General features: G+C 38.5%; 1 protein-coding gene and 1 pseudogene across 1 annotated transcript in view; one reads left to right on the top strand and one right to left on the bottom strand.

Moving 5' to 3' along the window:
* LOC145260825 (uncharacterized) overlaps positions 1–4,559 on the bottom strand; it is a 111,510-nt gene extending 106,951 nt beyond the window's left edge. The window contains exon 1 of the mRNA XM_080119107.1: positions 4,502–4,559. Within this exon, the coding sequence (XP_079975233.1) occupies positions 4,502–4,559 (58 nt within the window). The remainder of the gene's footprint in view (positions 1–4,501) is intronic.
* A 10,263-nt stretch (positions 4,560–14,822) lies between these two features.
* On the top strand, positions 14,823–14,939 carry LOC145263883 (5S ribosomal RNA; annotated as a pseudogene).
* Positions 14,940–17,152: the final 2,213 nt, after the last annotated feature.

Here is a 17,152-nt window from a genome sequence, read left to right as displayed (position 1 = left end):
ATCACTTTTTCTCTTTTCGAATAAAGTAAGTATTTAGTCTAACTATTGATCTAATTTTCAACAAAAATATTAAAATAATTTTGTTTAAACTTTCAGAAAAATAAACAAATGAGAGGCGATAATTCAGCTTAATTGTGCGGGAAGGACAAACTCAGAGATTATTAAGCTCTTGAAAGTGGCTAAATCCACCGTGTACCATGTTGTGAACAGATTTAAGAAACTTGGTCCATCTGAAGACCGTCCTAGGAGTGGAAGACCTCGCACTGCTCGAACAAAGAAGGTGATTAAAGCTGTCCAAGAGAGGGTAAGGAGGAACCCGAAGAAATCTGCAAGACAAATGGCTAAAGACATGAATGTGAGCGTGACCTCGATGAGAACCATCGTAAAAAATGATCTCCAGTTGTCCCCCCACAAGATAAGAAAGAGACAGTACCTCACACCTTCCCAAAAGCACAAGAGACTTGAAAGAGCAAAGCTTCTACTTGGAGAACTGAAGGCTGGCACGACAGAGCGAGAGATCGTTTTTTCTGATGAAAAACTCTTCACAATTGAAGCGACTGTTAACAATCAGAACGACAGAGTTTACGCAAAATCTTCAGCAAACATTGATGACTCCGTGAGAATAGTTTTCCGCCGACAAAAGCCGTTTTCCCTCATGGTGTGGGCTGCAGTCTCCAAATCTTGGAAGTCGCCTCTGATTTTCGTGGAGCAGGGGGTTAAGATCAACACAGATCGCTACATTAACGATATTTTGAAGAGATGAAGAAATACTTCAAAGATCAGCCTTTCACCTTCCAACAAGATGGAGCACCATCCCACACCTCCAGAAAAACTCAGGACTGGTGCCAACGTCATTTTCCAAGATTCTGGAGTAAGGAGATGTGGCCTCCTGCATCGCCTGATTTGAATCCCATGGATTTTTCGGTGTGGTCTTTGTTGGAGGCAAAGGTCTGTTTTGTTGCTCATCCAAGTGTTGATGCTTTGAAGACATCTCTTCTGAGTGAATGGGCTAAAATACCTCAGGAAACGCTGCGTGCCTCGGTTGGTAACTGCAGACAGAGAATTGAAACGTCTAATCGAAAGGAAGGGACATCACATTGAAAATAAATAATTTGAATTTATTCTTGGTTTCCTAACTTATAATTTTCATTCATGTTTAATTTATATTTTTGTAATTTTCTATTAATAAACCACGTTTGAATTGGTCCAAGGACTTTCTGTTCACCCTATATATATATATATATATATATATATATATATATATATATATATATATATATATATATATAATATCTAAATGCACAAATGCAAAACCTTTTCCAGTTACCGTTTCTACATTACCATCAAAATTGGTCGTTATTTTCCAGTTACCGTTTCTACATTACCATCAAAATTGGTCGTTATTGAAATTGATCATACGACATAGAATTTTGAAATACTCTCTCTATATAGCAAGGAGGAACGATCTAGTAATATGGTTAGTTAATTTAAATAGTTCATAATAAATCAATGTTTGGTGTTATTAATTTGTAATTTCATTTTCATATTTTTTCAATATAGGTGCAATAGTTTCGTTGACATTAACAGTAATTCATTAAAATGATTTAACAAAAAAAAAAAATGGATAACTTACTAAAAACTTTGCATAAATTAAACCATTATCACCCGCTAAAATTTTTACTAACAAGTGTAAGCGGAAAGAGAAAAAGGGAGGGAAAAAGTGGTTGGCTAGTTAACTGAATATCTGCCATTCTCTTGCTCGATCTCGCCCCCTTCCCTCTTTCTCTCGCTCGTTAACGGCGACGTATTATTATTATTTTTTTATTGTTTTTAAATTCAATGTTTTTTTTTATAAAGCAATAGTTTCGTCGATAGCAAAACATTGGATATCACTAGTATGATAAAAACGGATATCGTGCTTTGAATTATTTATTTGCGAAACACATGAAAGATGAATATTTTAAATATTTTAAACAAATTAGACGCAAGGCCATTCAAAAGTGTGGGAAAATGACTGTCTTTGATCATCTTTTGTTACCATGCCTAATATCGTAACGTGCAGAGCGTCGCAGGAACAAACAAATAAAAATAAATCCGATTTTGCTTTTCTTTCTTTTTTTAAACATAAGTTGTTTATTACAGCTTTCCTTCCACTCCGTCCCGACATCACCTTAAAGAGTCTCTCTGCCACTGCGAAGCCACATGTCCATATTCCCCGTCGTGTTTTTGTTTTTTAGACAACCGTTTCTCATCTTCGACTTTACACGCTAGCATACAATATGTAGTTCTGTTACTTACAGATAACTTAAATAGCAACATACGCAGTGAAAATTCCTGTGAACGTATGACGCAAGCATCTACTTATGATTCCTTGTTTAATTAAGATGCCCCATATTTTGACAAGCTTTTGGGTCTGACCTTTACTGCTGCTCTGAAATGGAACACGTACATCAAATCTGTTGCCAAGGTCGCCGTAAAATTTATTCTGCCGCTTCAGTAGATATCTCACTGTCGATACAATTCCCTATCTGTATAAGGGTCAAGCACGTCCTAGGGTGGAGTACTGTTGCCAAATCTGGGCGGGAGCTGCTCGAAGCACCTTATTGTTCAAAATAGACTTCGTAGCCTAGTAGAGGATGTCCTTCTCTGTACTCTGCAACCTCTTTCACACAGAAGAGACGTTGCGAGCTTGTCCTTGCTCTATCGTGATTTTCATGGCAAGTGCTCGTCTGAGCTCAAATCTATGGCCCCCCCTTGCCAAACTTTCACGAAAAACACTCGTCTAGCTGAAACCACTATCAATAATTTTCCCTGCTCTTTATCTGTGACTAAACCTAAACATGGATTCCATGAGCAGAGCATCTTTCTTAGAACTGAACGCCTGTGGAACTCTGTTCCGTTGACCTGCTTTCCAGTTGACTACAATATGGTCGTCTTCAAGTCCAATGTAAACAAGTTCTTGATAAACTATCCCTCTAAGTAATCCTATTAACCAAATTTTCACTACTAACGATTACTACGATATTGTCCTATTAGCTACCATATACACATTAACCCTTATCCTTGAGAGGCCTCCGGGCCTTTACAAGAGGTGACTTCTTTGTGAAAAAAAGTTAATAAATTAATATTCAAAATATTCTATATCGTGCAGAGTTATTAACTGATTTCACCGTAAATACCAGCCACGAAGATGAAATCGTAGTTGACGACAAAACCAACACACACACAGTTCAAAATATAGCCACTAAGTTGGCCACGAAGGAACATGCAATAATATATGAGGTAGTTTGTTGAAAAGAAATTGAATTTTCGGCAGAAATGAATATACGAGATAAAGTAGTTTACAGGGAAAAACTATACAGAAGTAATTAACACAAAAACGCTTAAAAGTATTTACTTTTTCAATGTTTTGATCTGGTGATTTGTCTTTTTAATTAATTTAATTGTGGCGGAGTCGACTTTTGACAAACATTGTACGAGGTATTAGAAGTATATGCCTGGGGAAGAGAGAGCAAGACTGAGGAAATATAACAAAATGTAATCTCTTTGAATCATAGAGCTATATAATCCCCAAAGGATTATATCTGGGAAAGTGATCTATATTTTGATAACCATTATCACTATTTGAGTACGTCACTACGTGTGTACGTGACTATCTATGTACGCCACCACCTACTTGCGTTATCTGATAATGTAATTTGATAAAGTTCTAGTTAAAGTAATAGTTTGAGGTGCCTTCAATAATTTTCCATACTTTTTTGTACAGGCATTTAAAATTGTCGTAGACACTTGAAAATTCAGTATGTTATTACTATACATATTATGAGATGACTAACCAATTTTTATGCTTTGAGGTTCAAATAAATAACTACAGCAGAAAGTGGAATACACCCTACTACAGCCTGATTGTCACAGCTGATAAATCTCAAAAATGCAATCTAGGCATGAGGACATTTTAGAAAACGATATGCTATAAAGTTTTGTTTTAAACTTGCAAAAATGTCACACTAACATGTGGAATGCTTCACACTGCTTTTGGACCATCTTACATGAATCGAGCATCAGTTATAGAGTGGCATAAACGATTCAAGGAAGGCAGGGACTCTGTACGGAATGATGAAATGCGTGGGAGGAGTAAGAAAGTCAGAACATCAGTATTGATTGGTCAAATAAAGAATTTCATGGATAAGGACCCTCATATGTCTATAGAAACAATAAGTGCACAGTTTGATGTCAGTGTGGGAACTGTACACACAATTATCTGCGAGGAACTGAAGATGTGGAAGATTCGCGCGAATGCACCAGTCTACAACTTCATACTTGACACAGACTATTTGACCAAGATGGGCATAAAGACAGTTCTTTACTCTCACTATAGACTAGTCCTTGCTCCCTGTGACTTTTAGTTATTCCCTAAGCTCAAAGAAAACGTTAGAGGCTGGCGTGATGAGACAATTGAGGAGATGAAAGAGGCTGTGACGAGCGTCATTGACGCACTCACACAAGAAGACTTCCCATGGGGCCTTCCAAAAGTTGTTGGCACGGTACAATGAATGCATTGTTGCCGGAGGAGATTACTTAGAAAGAAACTAGAGTTTCATGTGTGTACTATCAATAAGAGTGCTCATACGAAAAAAGTCTGGAAACTTATTGAAAGCACCTCGTAACAAAAAGGTTATCGATTTACACTGGTTTCAAAATAATAAGGCCACGAAAATGAATGTGAGGTGCACAATAAAAATGTTTTCTTACGAGATTATCGATATTTATATTATGTTTGACAAATATCATCCGCTTTTAAATAAGTTTCCGCATAATGTTCAGCTGGTAGGCTTAATCACTTTCTTTATTATTTCTGTTCGTCAGAGATAGAGTCATACACCCCTAACCCTTGTAATGAATACTGAACGTCAGGACCCGGAGAGAGGATGCGGATCAATGAAGTACATTAAAGGATGCTGTCATTTTTCCCGCGTTTAAAGATATGGAGCTGCTTGATGGCGATAATAAAACTTAGCAGTTGTCCCGCAGAGCCAAAAACAACAACAAAAAAGTTAAAATGTTCAATAAAACACGTTTACCTTAATTTCATACTCGACAGTACTTTATGCGCGTGCGCTCGATTTTTATGCTCAGCATTATATGAAAGCTTTTTGGTTTATTGATCTTATGGTTCATAGTATTCTTGTCTCAAGTCCCAAGCGATTGATATCGGCGAGGCATATCTAAGTTAAAAGCCATTCTTTTTTCTTTAATGCAATAATAACTGCAACAACATACTAATCTAAATATTAATAGGATAGCGTGTGTGTTATTTATTTTGTGTGTCACATTTACATCCGAGTGACTGTCATTTAATTGTTATGGACTTCTATTTCCTGTAATAAATAATTTTACCAAGAATACTTCATAAGTTTTGTGTTTCGGTTTCGATTATAGCTGAAGGAACTCAATATTTATATACATAAGTTTCGGTTTCGATTCAAGCTGATGCATTCAGGTCATATGGATATATATTTTAATTTTGGAAATCGCAACTTTATAATATATGAAAATAGATAGAACATTAACTCTCTAATGACATATACGAAATTTGACAGAATTAAAATATCATATTTTGAGCGTATTTTACGACCGGGCTATGCCGGGCGTCCCTGCTAATAATAATAATAATAATAATAATAATAATAATAATAATAATAATAATAATAATAATAATAATAATGACATTGATGCAAAAAGGACACATAAACAGAGAAATGTATCCCTAATAACTGCAGCACAAGACAACTAGATAAGAACCAACCACATCAAAGCAAAGATCGACAAAACACAAGAAAACAGCAAATGTAGACCCTGTGGACAAAGAGACGAGACGATAAACTATATAATAAGTGAATGCAGCAAACTGGCCCAAAAGGAATACAAGAGCAGACACGACCAAGTGGGAAGGGTAGTACACTGGGAATTATGCAAACAACTGCATCTCGAACGCACAGACAAGTGGGACAAACATCAGCTGGCAACAGTACTTGAAAACGAGAATCACAAAGTCCTATGGGACATGGATATACAAACTGATAAACCCATCCAAGCAAGAAGACCGGATGTCATAATAATTAACAAGAAAGAAAAATCCTGTAAAATCATAGACTTTGCTGTTCCAGCTGACCACAGGGCGAATATCAAAGAAAAGGAGAAACGGAGGAAATATACAGAGGTAGCCAAAGAGCTGAAAGGAATATGGAAGATGAAGAAAATCAAAATAATACCTATAATAGTAGGAGCACTAGGAACAATCCCCCAAAACTGAAATTGGAATCAAAGGAATGACTGGAAAAATACAACGAACAACAATCATGAAAACGGCTGAAATATAAATAAACCCCCTTGAATGTGGAAACTAACACACAGGAGCAACAAGTGCGGGTCAGACAAACTGCTGCAAAGCAAAACATGAAACACTACATGGAAGCAAGAACACTCAAACCGCATATCTATAAGTTCTCTAACCCAACCCCAACCCCATCCTCCCATTGCTACATCACTACCCCCCAAAAGAGCGATATCAAATAACTAAGTAGAGACAAGAAAGAAGGAAAGATCGATGAACTGACCAAACCTCAGACAAATAAGTGCGAAGAGAACTGAGACCTTGGGGGGGGGTTATTGCCACTCAAATCCCAGCAAAGACCAATAGTTGCTGCCAACGAGAAATCAATGGCAAGCATCTGTTTCGATAATGCAAATTTATTTGCAAATGTTATCGAAAGAGGTGGAGAGTACTGGAAACCTGGGGAGACTTGTTGTCACTCAGCTTCCAGGGAACACTACAGGCTGTTTTCAGGGAAAGATCTCTGAAGACCCATGTGAAAGTTTCTTGTGAGCCAATAATAATAATAATAATAATAATAATAATAATAATAATAATAATAATAATAACATACGAAACTTGCCAGAGAACTAGGAAGAAATATAGAACATAAAGAAAGTCAATATAATAACAATAATTATAGGAGCACAAAGAAATGTTCCGAAAAAGAAACTTGAATAAAAGGGGAAATTGGAACCTTGAAAAAAAAACTGAGATTATCCAGCAGACGGTACATTTAAAAACAGTTGAAATCTAAAGGAAAATTCTCAAATGCAGAAACTAACCAATATGAACTACAAACACCATATGGAAACTACAAACGAAGTAAAACAAAATGAAGAAAGGAACACCATATGAAACCAACGGAACTGAAACTACAAAAAATCTTATAAACTATCCTCCTCCTCCCCCAAATATAGCAGCCTGGGCTGCTATTTATTTATTTGCTATGTAGACAGGTTATTCTTTCTTCGACCCATAGAGATTTATTTTCGGTCTGCAGTATAGAGAACTGTTTGCTGCTGGGAGCAGAGATCTTGGCGCGTGTGAAATTGGTTTTTGTTTACCCCCGTCTAATATTTTATTTAAGATACATGCCTCTATTCCATATGAGCTTGCATCGCTAGCGACTATGATATCCAGTTTTGGGTCATAGTGAGTGAGAGATATGTCTGACGTCAGTTTGTTTTTTTATTTTATCGAATGCTGCCTGGCAATCAGGTGTGCATTTCCACGCTCTGCCCATTTTTAGTAACTCGTTCAATGGGATTCGGAAGTCGTGCATATTGGGAATGAATGTCTGGTAATAGTTAGCTAACTTCTACAAAAAATCTTTGTAATTCTGTAATATTTTTAGGATCCAGCATATCATTTCTGGGTCTGATCTCCTACCGTTTTATCGTTGATGTTTCCCGTGTATTTTATTTATTTTATGAATGAATCACATTTTTTTTTCATTTATTTTAAAGCCAAATCTTGTATTTTAGAAAATACTTTACGGACATGTTCTCCGATCGCATTATAATAATATCATCCAGGTGTGCCATCGCGAAATCAAAGCTACTTATCGTATTCATTGAAAAATGGTGGGCGCTTCCTTGACTCGCATTTGAATAACCCCTTATGTGTCTTAATATAAAGCAACTTCGAACAATTTTCCTCGACTGAAGAGACGATCTTCCTGTTTAGCTAAGTGAAAACTTATCCAGGGCTAGAAAGTGGATAATGGTAATCTTTTAGCACTGAGTTCAAACCAGTGGAGAAGTTGGCGCAAACACGGATTTCTTTTGGCTTATTTTTTTTACATAGATGGTAGGGGCCGCTCATTGACTGAATTCGATTTTTGATATGATACCTTTTTTTACAAGTATTTCAAACTCTTCGATAATTTTTTCCAACGAGGGGAACGGTATTTTTTCTTGAATACTGGTTGTGTATTATATTTAAGTTGGGATTTAGCTAACATTTTGTCAGACCGGCTGAGAAAACTTCAGGGAAACTTTTTTTTTAATTTTGACTTGATATTTTTCTTCTCAATCGTTACAGTTTTCACTTTTGATAAAAAGTATTTATAGGTAAATCCCACGTATTGAATTGTTACATCCAGTATATCTTTAAAAGAATTTCTGTGTTTCTTAACACGAATACTTTTAATTTCTTTGTCATACCATTAAATGTAACATTAGTGATTAATTCACTTTCAAAATTAATTTTCGACCCAATTACCGTCCCAATTGTTTTGCAAGATTTTAGTATGGCAGGCTTATTTAATATTTTTCATGTATGCAAATTGATGATTGATAAGTCTGATCCCGAATCTAACCGAAGCTTTAACTTTTTATTTAATATTTTCATTAACACATATCTACGTGTATTTTTTTATCGTCTTTTTCGTTTGTTCTTTTAATTTTGTTTTATGCTCTACAATAGGAGCTTTTATGTCTTTTTGTTACAAGTCATACAACATTTTTGCGATACGGGTAGTCTTTACCCCAATCCAGGACTCTTTATAAATAACATGACTTGGTGATGATTTACTTGAATTTTCAGTGAATTGTCTCTGCTGTGTGCAGGGGAATAATGCCCTTTCTTTTTTATTTTCTCAGCAGAATATGGATTTGACCTTTTATGTATATTTCTTATGTATACGACGTCAGATTCTTCAATGTTCTTTGAATCTTTTTTAACGCTAATCATTCATTGGCAGTCTTTTACCAACTTTTGTAGTATCAGGTTTGGTTCATTTTCTAATTTAGTTAAAACTCTGCGTCGAATTTTGGGATTTTGAGTGTTCCCGCGTGAACACATTGTAATACACCTTCTTATTCCAATAGCTACGTTCCAAGAACTGCAAGGTTGTAGAACTCTGTTCACTGTTTTCTTCCTACCTACAGCCTTTGTCTTTTAATCGGCACCTTCTGTCTTTGTGGTAATCATGTATCGTTCTCGTTATCTCCTTATCTCAAGTGGCTACACGCATTGTCTCGAACGATTTCCATAAAAAAACAACGATTACTTTATCCTGGCTTTTGTGAAGTCCGAGAATTACACTGACTTTCTCTCTCTTTTCTTGATGTTCATCGAACGAAGTAGATCTACCCTGCTCCTACTGGGAAATTCCATGTTTCCATTAGAAGTAAATTCCTCGTGTATTTCACACGATTCCATTGCTTGATTACAGTTATATGCATTCGTTTTGAGACATGTATAATCTTTTTATTTTTTATATCGTTAATTTTCCTCAAACAAGACATCGTGTTAGTTCGATGTAAGGAGCTACTATTTGGGACCAAATTTACAAGGATACTATGTAGGGAGTTAAGCAGCAAGATGTATGTCCACATTGCACTTAGACTTCTGTATATCAGTATAGTCAGAGGATCAGTGATCCGGGAGGGAATTCCAAAGTAAAGCAGTTCAAGAGAAGAAATTATTTAAATAAGTTTTCTGGTATCTAGGGATAAGAGTGACATTTTGCTGCTTATCTGGTAAGTCGGGAGTATTTACGCCGAGGGAGTACGCACAAGTGCTTTGAGTTAGTTGGAGCATATTCCATTAAATACTTGTAAAAGAGACACATCGATGGGACAGAGGTTGGAGTTTGGTTGCTAGTACGGGACATATTAGGTTCTTCTTTTTTTTTTTTGCCCTTCGGGCCACGATCAAAGTGTAGTATCTGTTCTTCAGATGCTGCACTACACTTTTTTGGTCTCGTTTAATGGAGGAGAAATCCTTCATGACTGATACATTTTTTATTTTTGTTACTGACCAGCGTGCCGCTTTTTGGGGAGCTGGTTTCCCCACACATTATAAACCGACCTCATGTCTATCTCTGCCCTCGTGGGGAAGCAAATAATAAAAAAGACTAGTGAGAGACTAGTGGCAGACGCACCAGCTTAGTAGTAGCAACAATATTTCATACATGGGCGAATAGTGGCTTTGTAGGGGTACAGAATACTCTCAAGTGTAAATAATATTATAGCACGGTAAAAAGAGCCCACATTCTTTACAGTAGCCCTGGCAATAGCTTAGATATATCTAAGGCTACTGTCCTTGCCTCCCTTTCCTTATCCAGTGCGTGATATATGCGTTTGGAAATTACAGTCAGAATACCTGCAGTAGACCGGGCTTGCCTAAAACCATACTGTCAATCGGAAAGAAGTTTAGTAACTATGAGGTGATGAACTAGTGATTGATTGATTAAGGACTAAAAGATTTTGGCGAAGAGAGGAAGGAGGTTAATCAGGCGATAATTGAGTGGGTCAGTTCTTTTTCAAGAATTCTTGAAAACTGGTATAACAAAAGCAGTCAGGAAAGATGCAGTAAAGCATTTATTGAATAATTTGGATAGGACTGACACAACCTTAGCAGACCAATTTTTAAATAGTATAGCAGACATGAGATCAGGCTCACATGCCTTTAAGGTGTCTACAGTTTCATGGCATCTCCAATATGTGAACGAGTGATTTTCAGATCACCAAGTGTGGTATCTGTCTGCAAAAAGAAAATTTGGTAGGGAGTGGTTTCAGGAGTCTAAAATGGAATTGGAAACGAACCGTCAGACAAGCAGATTTGCCTTCTCGGTTGCCATGCAAACAACCTTAAGGTTGTTGGATAGTGGTGGAATTGTTGACTGCCCATTATTTATTAAACTGTTATAAATGTTCCAGATATCATGAGTTCCTAATTTCTGCGCTTCAATGCATTTTCTGATGGCTTCAGTGTGCGTTCTCTTAGTTTCACTCTTACAATTATTTGTAGCTTCTATATACTTTCGTCTATTTGTACTGTACTTTTGTTGGGTGTGTCTGTGGAATGCATGCTGCCTTTGAGCAATGGCAGTTACACAAGTAGAAGTGAACCACTGGGGAGAGGGGGCTTGCTATAGAATTTCTGTGTGGAAACATGTGCTTCAATTGCTGCTTTGAACCATTGTTGCGCAAAAAAAAAAGAAAAAAAAAAGAAATGATTTGTGATGTGATCCCTGGTGGCTTTCCAGTTTGTCCTCTTGAAGTACTTTGTCGTTTTGAGTAATGGCTCTTCAAGTTAGGGTCGATAGTTTAGGTTGATTTCTACTAGTATCACAGTGTTATTAGCCTTTCCGAATGAGCTGTATTTATTACACAATCGCCGAGAACTGTGATCAGAAATAGGTCTAGAATCGAGGCTTGCTGATCCTGTCACTCTGAGAGACAGATTGGGAATATGCTTGTCTATGATAAGAAATTGGATGTAGAAAAGCTATTTGTGTTGTGTCTGTGTAACTAGAAAAACCAAACCAATTACTGTAGTGGACATTAATGTCAGTAAATACATGTACTTTGGGTCTAGTATCTAGGAAGCATGCTGCATTTATGATGTCAGAGACATGGTTTATTAGAGTACAGTCGTAGGTAAAAAAAATATGAGTAGCTAACGCCATATTACAGGTTTAGTCTAAAACACACAAAGGCCTGGTTGTCCGATTCTAGTTTGGACTTTTTAGTCAATAAGAGGGTGTTATGAATATAGACTCCAAGTTTATGCATGTGTCTGCTTCTTTGCCGTAAAAGGAGAGAGCATTTCACGCAACATCCCGATCTCTCTGCCCATGAATTTGGCGACTATTTGGCCGACTCTCCCAGCCTCAAAGTAGCTAGAGCAACTAGTTGCGAGGGCAGTTTATCTGAACTGGAAGTCAGCTGCAACAGATCGCCGGGACTCGATGGTCTGCCTTACGAATTGTATTTGAGGCTGTCGCTCATGTTGATACCGATTCTGACGGATGTGTTCAACCACTGGTTTGACGAGGGTTCCATCCCGGATGATCACATTGCTGAGAAAGACGGATAGGCATGGCAAGGAAGAACTAGTTGATTACAGGACCATAACTCTGTTAAACACAGAGCTAAATATTTTGGCCACGGTCCTATCGAATCAGCTGCAGGTCGTTATCGGCGAATTGATCGAACCAGAACAGAACTATGCAGTGAATGGGAGATCGATACAAAACAACTTGCACTTGATCCGTACGATCTTAGAGGGAGGAATAGAAGACGACACGGAAGCTGTGCTGATCACTTTAGATCAGTCCAAAGTTTTCGATATGGTCGACCATCGCTTCCTGGCATCTGTTATGAAGGCTGCCGGATTCCAACTGGGCTTCCACAAATGGATCTCTGTACTGTAACACGTACCGACGGCAGTGGTACAGATAAACGGAAAGCGTTTGAAATCCTTCGCTATCTCCCGGTCCATGTGTCAGGACTGTCCATTGTCTCTCCTGCTATACATCCTTGCGTTGGAGCCGCTACTTTGCAAACTGAGGTGGTAGGAGGAAAGTTCGGTCCTGTGTGGGTTCACTCTACCCGGTGGATCGATAGCCAGAGTTTCCACGTTCGCCAATGACATCACTCTTTGTGTTCAGTTTCCGAAACATCGAGGCAGTGACAGAGGCGCTCACACAGTGCGAAAATCAACCGCAACAAGTCGACCAGTTTGCAATTGGGAGCCTGAGAGGGGCGCCGACTCTCCTCTTGCTCCCTTCAACTGGACCGACGGCCCGGTTCGGATCTTCAGCATGTGGTTCGGAAAAGAATTGAGTCAAAGATCGAAGCCGAGGTCGACTCATGGATTCGAAGGAAACTATTCTTGAAGGGCAGGGCTGTGGCGTGTGCTACATAGCCTTTCTGCTCACCCTTTACCGACTGGCTGTATTTCCTCTGCATGAGAACTATCTAAAATCCCTACAGTGCAAGTTGCCTCGCTTCTTTGGGAAACATTGGGTTTGTAGACAGGTTTGTGTTCAACGTCAGTGTGAGGGGGGTTTGAGAATACCCGACGAGGTGTCATTGAGAGACTGGCCTTTCTGAGCCGAACCTTGACAAAAGAGTCTGTGTGGAACCTCACGGTCGAGGCCGCTTTTCATGACCTTATCCTCGACAACAAAGTCGAGGCTTGTTGAAAACCGTGGAGTGACACGCAGTTCTTGAGAGAGTGTATGGCCGCGCTAAGGAACCTCCCAAGGTCCAGCGATCTTTCACGGCTGACTAGAAAGGAACTATATAAAAAACTAGTGAGGCGGGCCGCCGACGACCTCCTCGTGTAGCGTCATGGGTTGTCGAAGGAACAGATCTGTTCCAGTGGAGCTGGGCGCCAGGTTCAAGTCATCTCAACAACTCTGAGTTTTCCTTGACCTGGCACTCGTACTGAAACGCATTGTCCCTCAACGCCACACTGAAAAGTGCCGGACTCAGACGGTACTGGGTCTATGTAAACGAGGTGACAGCTCGCATCGATCCCGAGCAGCCTTGCCCGCTGGACGTGTCCTACGTCATTCACAGCGCAGAGCCACTGTGGGACAGGGAGAGTCAAATTGTGTTTCTTGTGATCCTGACCGTGGCCAGAATGGTGATATGGAGTCCAAGAGTGCAAGAGAAGCTCAGGCTTGAATCTTTTGCTGATCAGAATCTGTTCCCCTTCTTCAAGCACCAGCTGAAGGTAAAAATCAGATGTGATAGGAAAAGATTATACTCCGAGACTTTTGACCGAAGATGGATAAAGTCTGTGCGTGAGTAGAGGTGCCAAGTTGGAGTTTGTGTTCCCCGCCTAAGCATGGCGTACATGGTTTCAGATCCTTCCCAACTCCAGACCCTTAAAACAAGCGTTTAAACTAGGTTAATAGCTAGCCGAGTGAATGCCCCCCTCCATCCCTGATAGGAAAACTCCAAGATACCCACACCCCGATCCTTTCTTTTTCGTCCCTGGCTATCCCAATAAGCAATCTTCACATACCCCCTAACCCCAGTTTCTTTCCCCCAGCCTAGAATTTTAGCCCCATACAGAGAGCGACTTGCTTGTTTTCGGCTAACACCAAGCCGGAAAACAGTGGGCGTTCTACCACCTAGAGAGGGTTGGGAGGGTCTCACTAACATTTTTTTTATATTTTTTTGATTTTTTTCTCCATCCCAAGCTAAGGAAATAAAATTAAACAAATGACTTTCTATAAAATTTAATGTTTACCAATTTATTTTATTGTTTATTAAAAAACAAAACAAAATAAAACAAAAAACACGCACACGATATGATTTGGGAATCTTAGGTATGACGACCCCCAATGTGTTTCAGATATTGTAGTGAATGAGAACATTAGTTAAGATCAGCATAGACTAGCAAACGTACAGTCACGATGATGACCATAGACACACCCTCCCCAATTTTTGTTTATTTCTGTTTTGGTTTTAAGCTTTTCAGAGTAAATAAAATATATAACTCAAAGTGTAGTATCTGTTCTTCAGATGCTGCACTTCAATTTCTTGTTCTCTCTCAGTGGAGAAAAATCCTTCATGACTGAGGAAATTTTTGATTTTGTTCCTTTTCTCCACGTTAAAAAAACGACAGTGGTGTCTAACTCCATCCCGTGGGGAGGCATTGTAAATAGGAACCATTTGTGTCGTATTTAATGTCGACGTTATACGGCATAATCACGTTGACACACCGGTTCCCGTCAGATCACCGAAGTTAAGCAATGTTGAGCCTGGCTAATACCAGATGGGTGACCATTTGGGAATTCTAGGCGCTGTATGTGCTTTCCGCTTATCTCGGCGTTGTTTCCAGTCGTCCTGAACCTCCATTTGCCACTGGTATTCAACAATGTTGACTCAGGAGAGGTGTGCTTGGAGATTGCGCAACTCTTGCCACAAAAATTTCACGCGCAGGCAACCTTACCGTGTGTATACATAGTCTGTCAAGACTGAAGGAAGCCTTAATGTCGACGTATACGAGCTAACAAATATGTTGTTTTTTTTTTTTAGATTCGCTTTCATTTCCTAACCACACGTTGCCTAACTTGGCAGAATGAAAATATCCAATATTGTCATTCTTTGATTAACCAATGGATCAATCACTTAATTAAGTCAAGAATTTTGGTTGAATTTTTCTGTCATATTTTCTTCTACCATTTCTTTTCGACATTGCTGTCGGTAAGACTTCCAGATGGTATCCAAAATATTTTGCAAGTTAGTCTAAGATGAGGTTTTCCAACCGATCTTTTACTGTGTAATAGTTCCATAGTAGGGCGTCACTCATAAACTCTGACTTACTTGTCTAAGAGTGACTAAATAACAACCCAAATAGAAGCAACAGCTCGTACAGATACTAAATGCTTAGCATCACAGTATCTCTATCTTTACTATTATAGAAAAGGAACTTTGTGTGTATGTGAGTTCGTTCTCTATAGACTCCGAAACGGCTGGGACGATTTTTTAAATTAAATTTCACGCAAATATATATTATGCACTTGGCAGTGCTCTGAGGTTTTATATCGGAATATTTTGATATCGATAATCGAAAAAATCCAATGAAAGAAGGAACAAGCGATTTTCGCCAAAGTTAACGCCTATATGTAGTCTAACATCGCAAGCGCATTCGAGAAGTTTTATTATCACTCAAACAGAAAGGCTCGGCATATACAAGCAACAGTATGTTCTTTGATATAACAAAGGCGCGTTCAAAATGAATGTTTCTGTTTAAAGAACACCTGAACTATGATACTTGACGATTTCAAGCCATTATCGCTGCACAAGCAGAAATTCCAGGCATATAAAATAACATTAGGTTCTTTGATATGACAGGAGCGCGTTCAAAATGAATGCTTCTGTTTAGAATATAATTACACCATAATACTTGTTTTCTTTTGCATTTTAAACTTTAATTCAAGCCATTTTATATAAAAATAATTTTATAAATTCAACCGTAATTTCTCTACAGTACAATGTAGACTGCAGTGTATTGTGGACTAAGTCACTCCGGAGAGGTATGTGAAGCTTCCTCCAGGTGCACCGTGACGCGTCCCAAACTAGAACAGACAATCAATCGATTTGATTGAAAAATGGTAGATTTCACCGATTTCGATGACCATAAAAATATGAGTGTGAAACATTTGTTGGTCATCATTCAATCCCGGGCAACGTCGAGTATCCCTGCTAGTATATATATATATATATATATATATATATATATATACATATATATATATATATATATATATATATATGAATAGTCATCCACATACATAAGTCCAGTTCAAACCGACAGAAGTACATAGAAGCTAGAAGTAACGTTAAGAAAGAAATAGCGACAGCTAAAAGAGAATTTACTGAAACAACTAAAAAACGCATCGAAGCACAGAAATTAGGAACTCGTGACTTTTGGAAAATCTACAACAGTGTAGTAAATAATGGGCAATCAACAATTCCCCCACTAACCAACAATCACGAGGTTGTTTGCTCAGCAACCGAGAAGGCTAACATGCTTGCCAGTCGATTTACCTCAAACTCCACACTGGACCCTCTCAAACACTCCCTGCCTGACTTTCCTATGCGGACAGACGCCGTCCTAGACGATCTGAAAATCACTCCTGCTCAGGTGCATGCTATCATAAAAAACCTTGACACTTCAAAAGCATGTGGACCCGATCTCATCCCAGCTGTGCTATTAAGAAAAGTGCTCAGCTGAAGTAGCTCCAGTTCTCTCCAAACTCTACAACCAATGCCTTAATGAATCTTGCTTTCCGAGCTGTTGGAAAACTGCTTCTGTTGTATCAGTATTCAAGAATTCTGGCGAAAGAACTAACCCATTAAATTATCGCCCCATTAGCCTCTGCCCACTTTTTGCCAAAATATTTGAGACCTTAATTAATCATGTTCTAGTCCATCACCTTACAGATGCTAAACTTCTGACTGACAAACAATATGGATTTAGACAAGCCCGTTCCACAGCAGACATCCTCACTGTAATCTC

The sequence above is a fragment of the Euprymna scolopes genome, chromosome 3 (genome assembly GCF_053919585.1).
Source record: "Euprymna scolopes isolate OS-2025 chromosome 3, ASM5391958v1, whole genome shotgun sequence".
Taxonomy (NCBI): Eukaryota; Metazoa; Mollusca; class Cephalopoda; order Sepiida; family Sepiolidae; genus Euprymna; species Euprymna scolopes.
The sequence above is the reverse complement of the archived record's forward strand: the minus strand, read 5'-3'. Positions and strand labels throughout refer to the sequence as shown.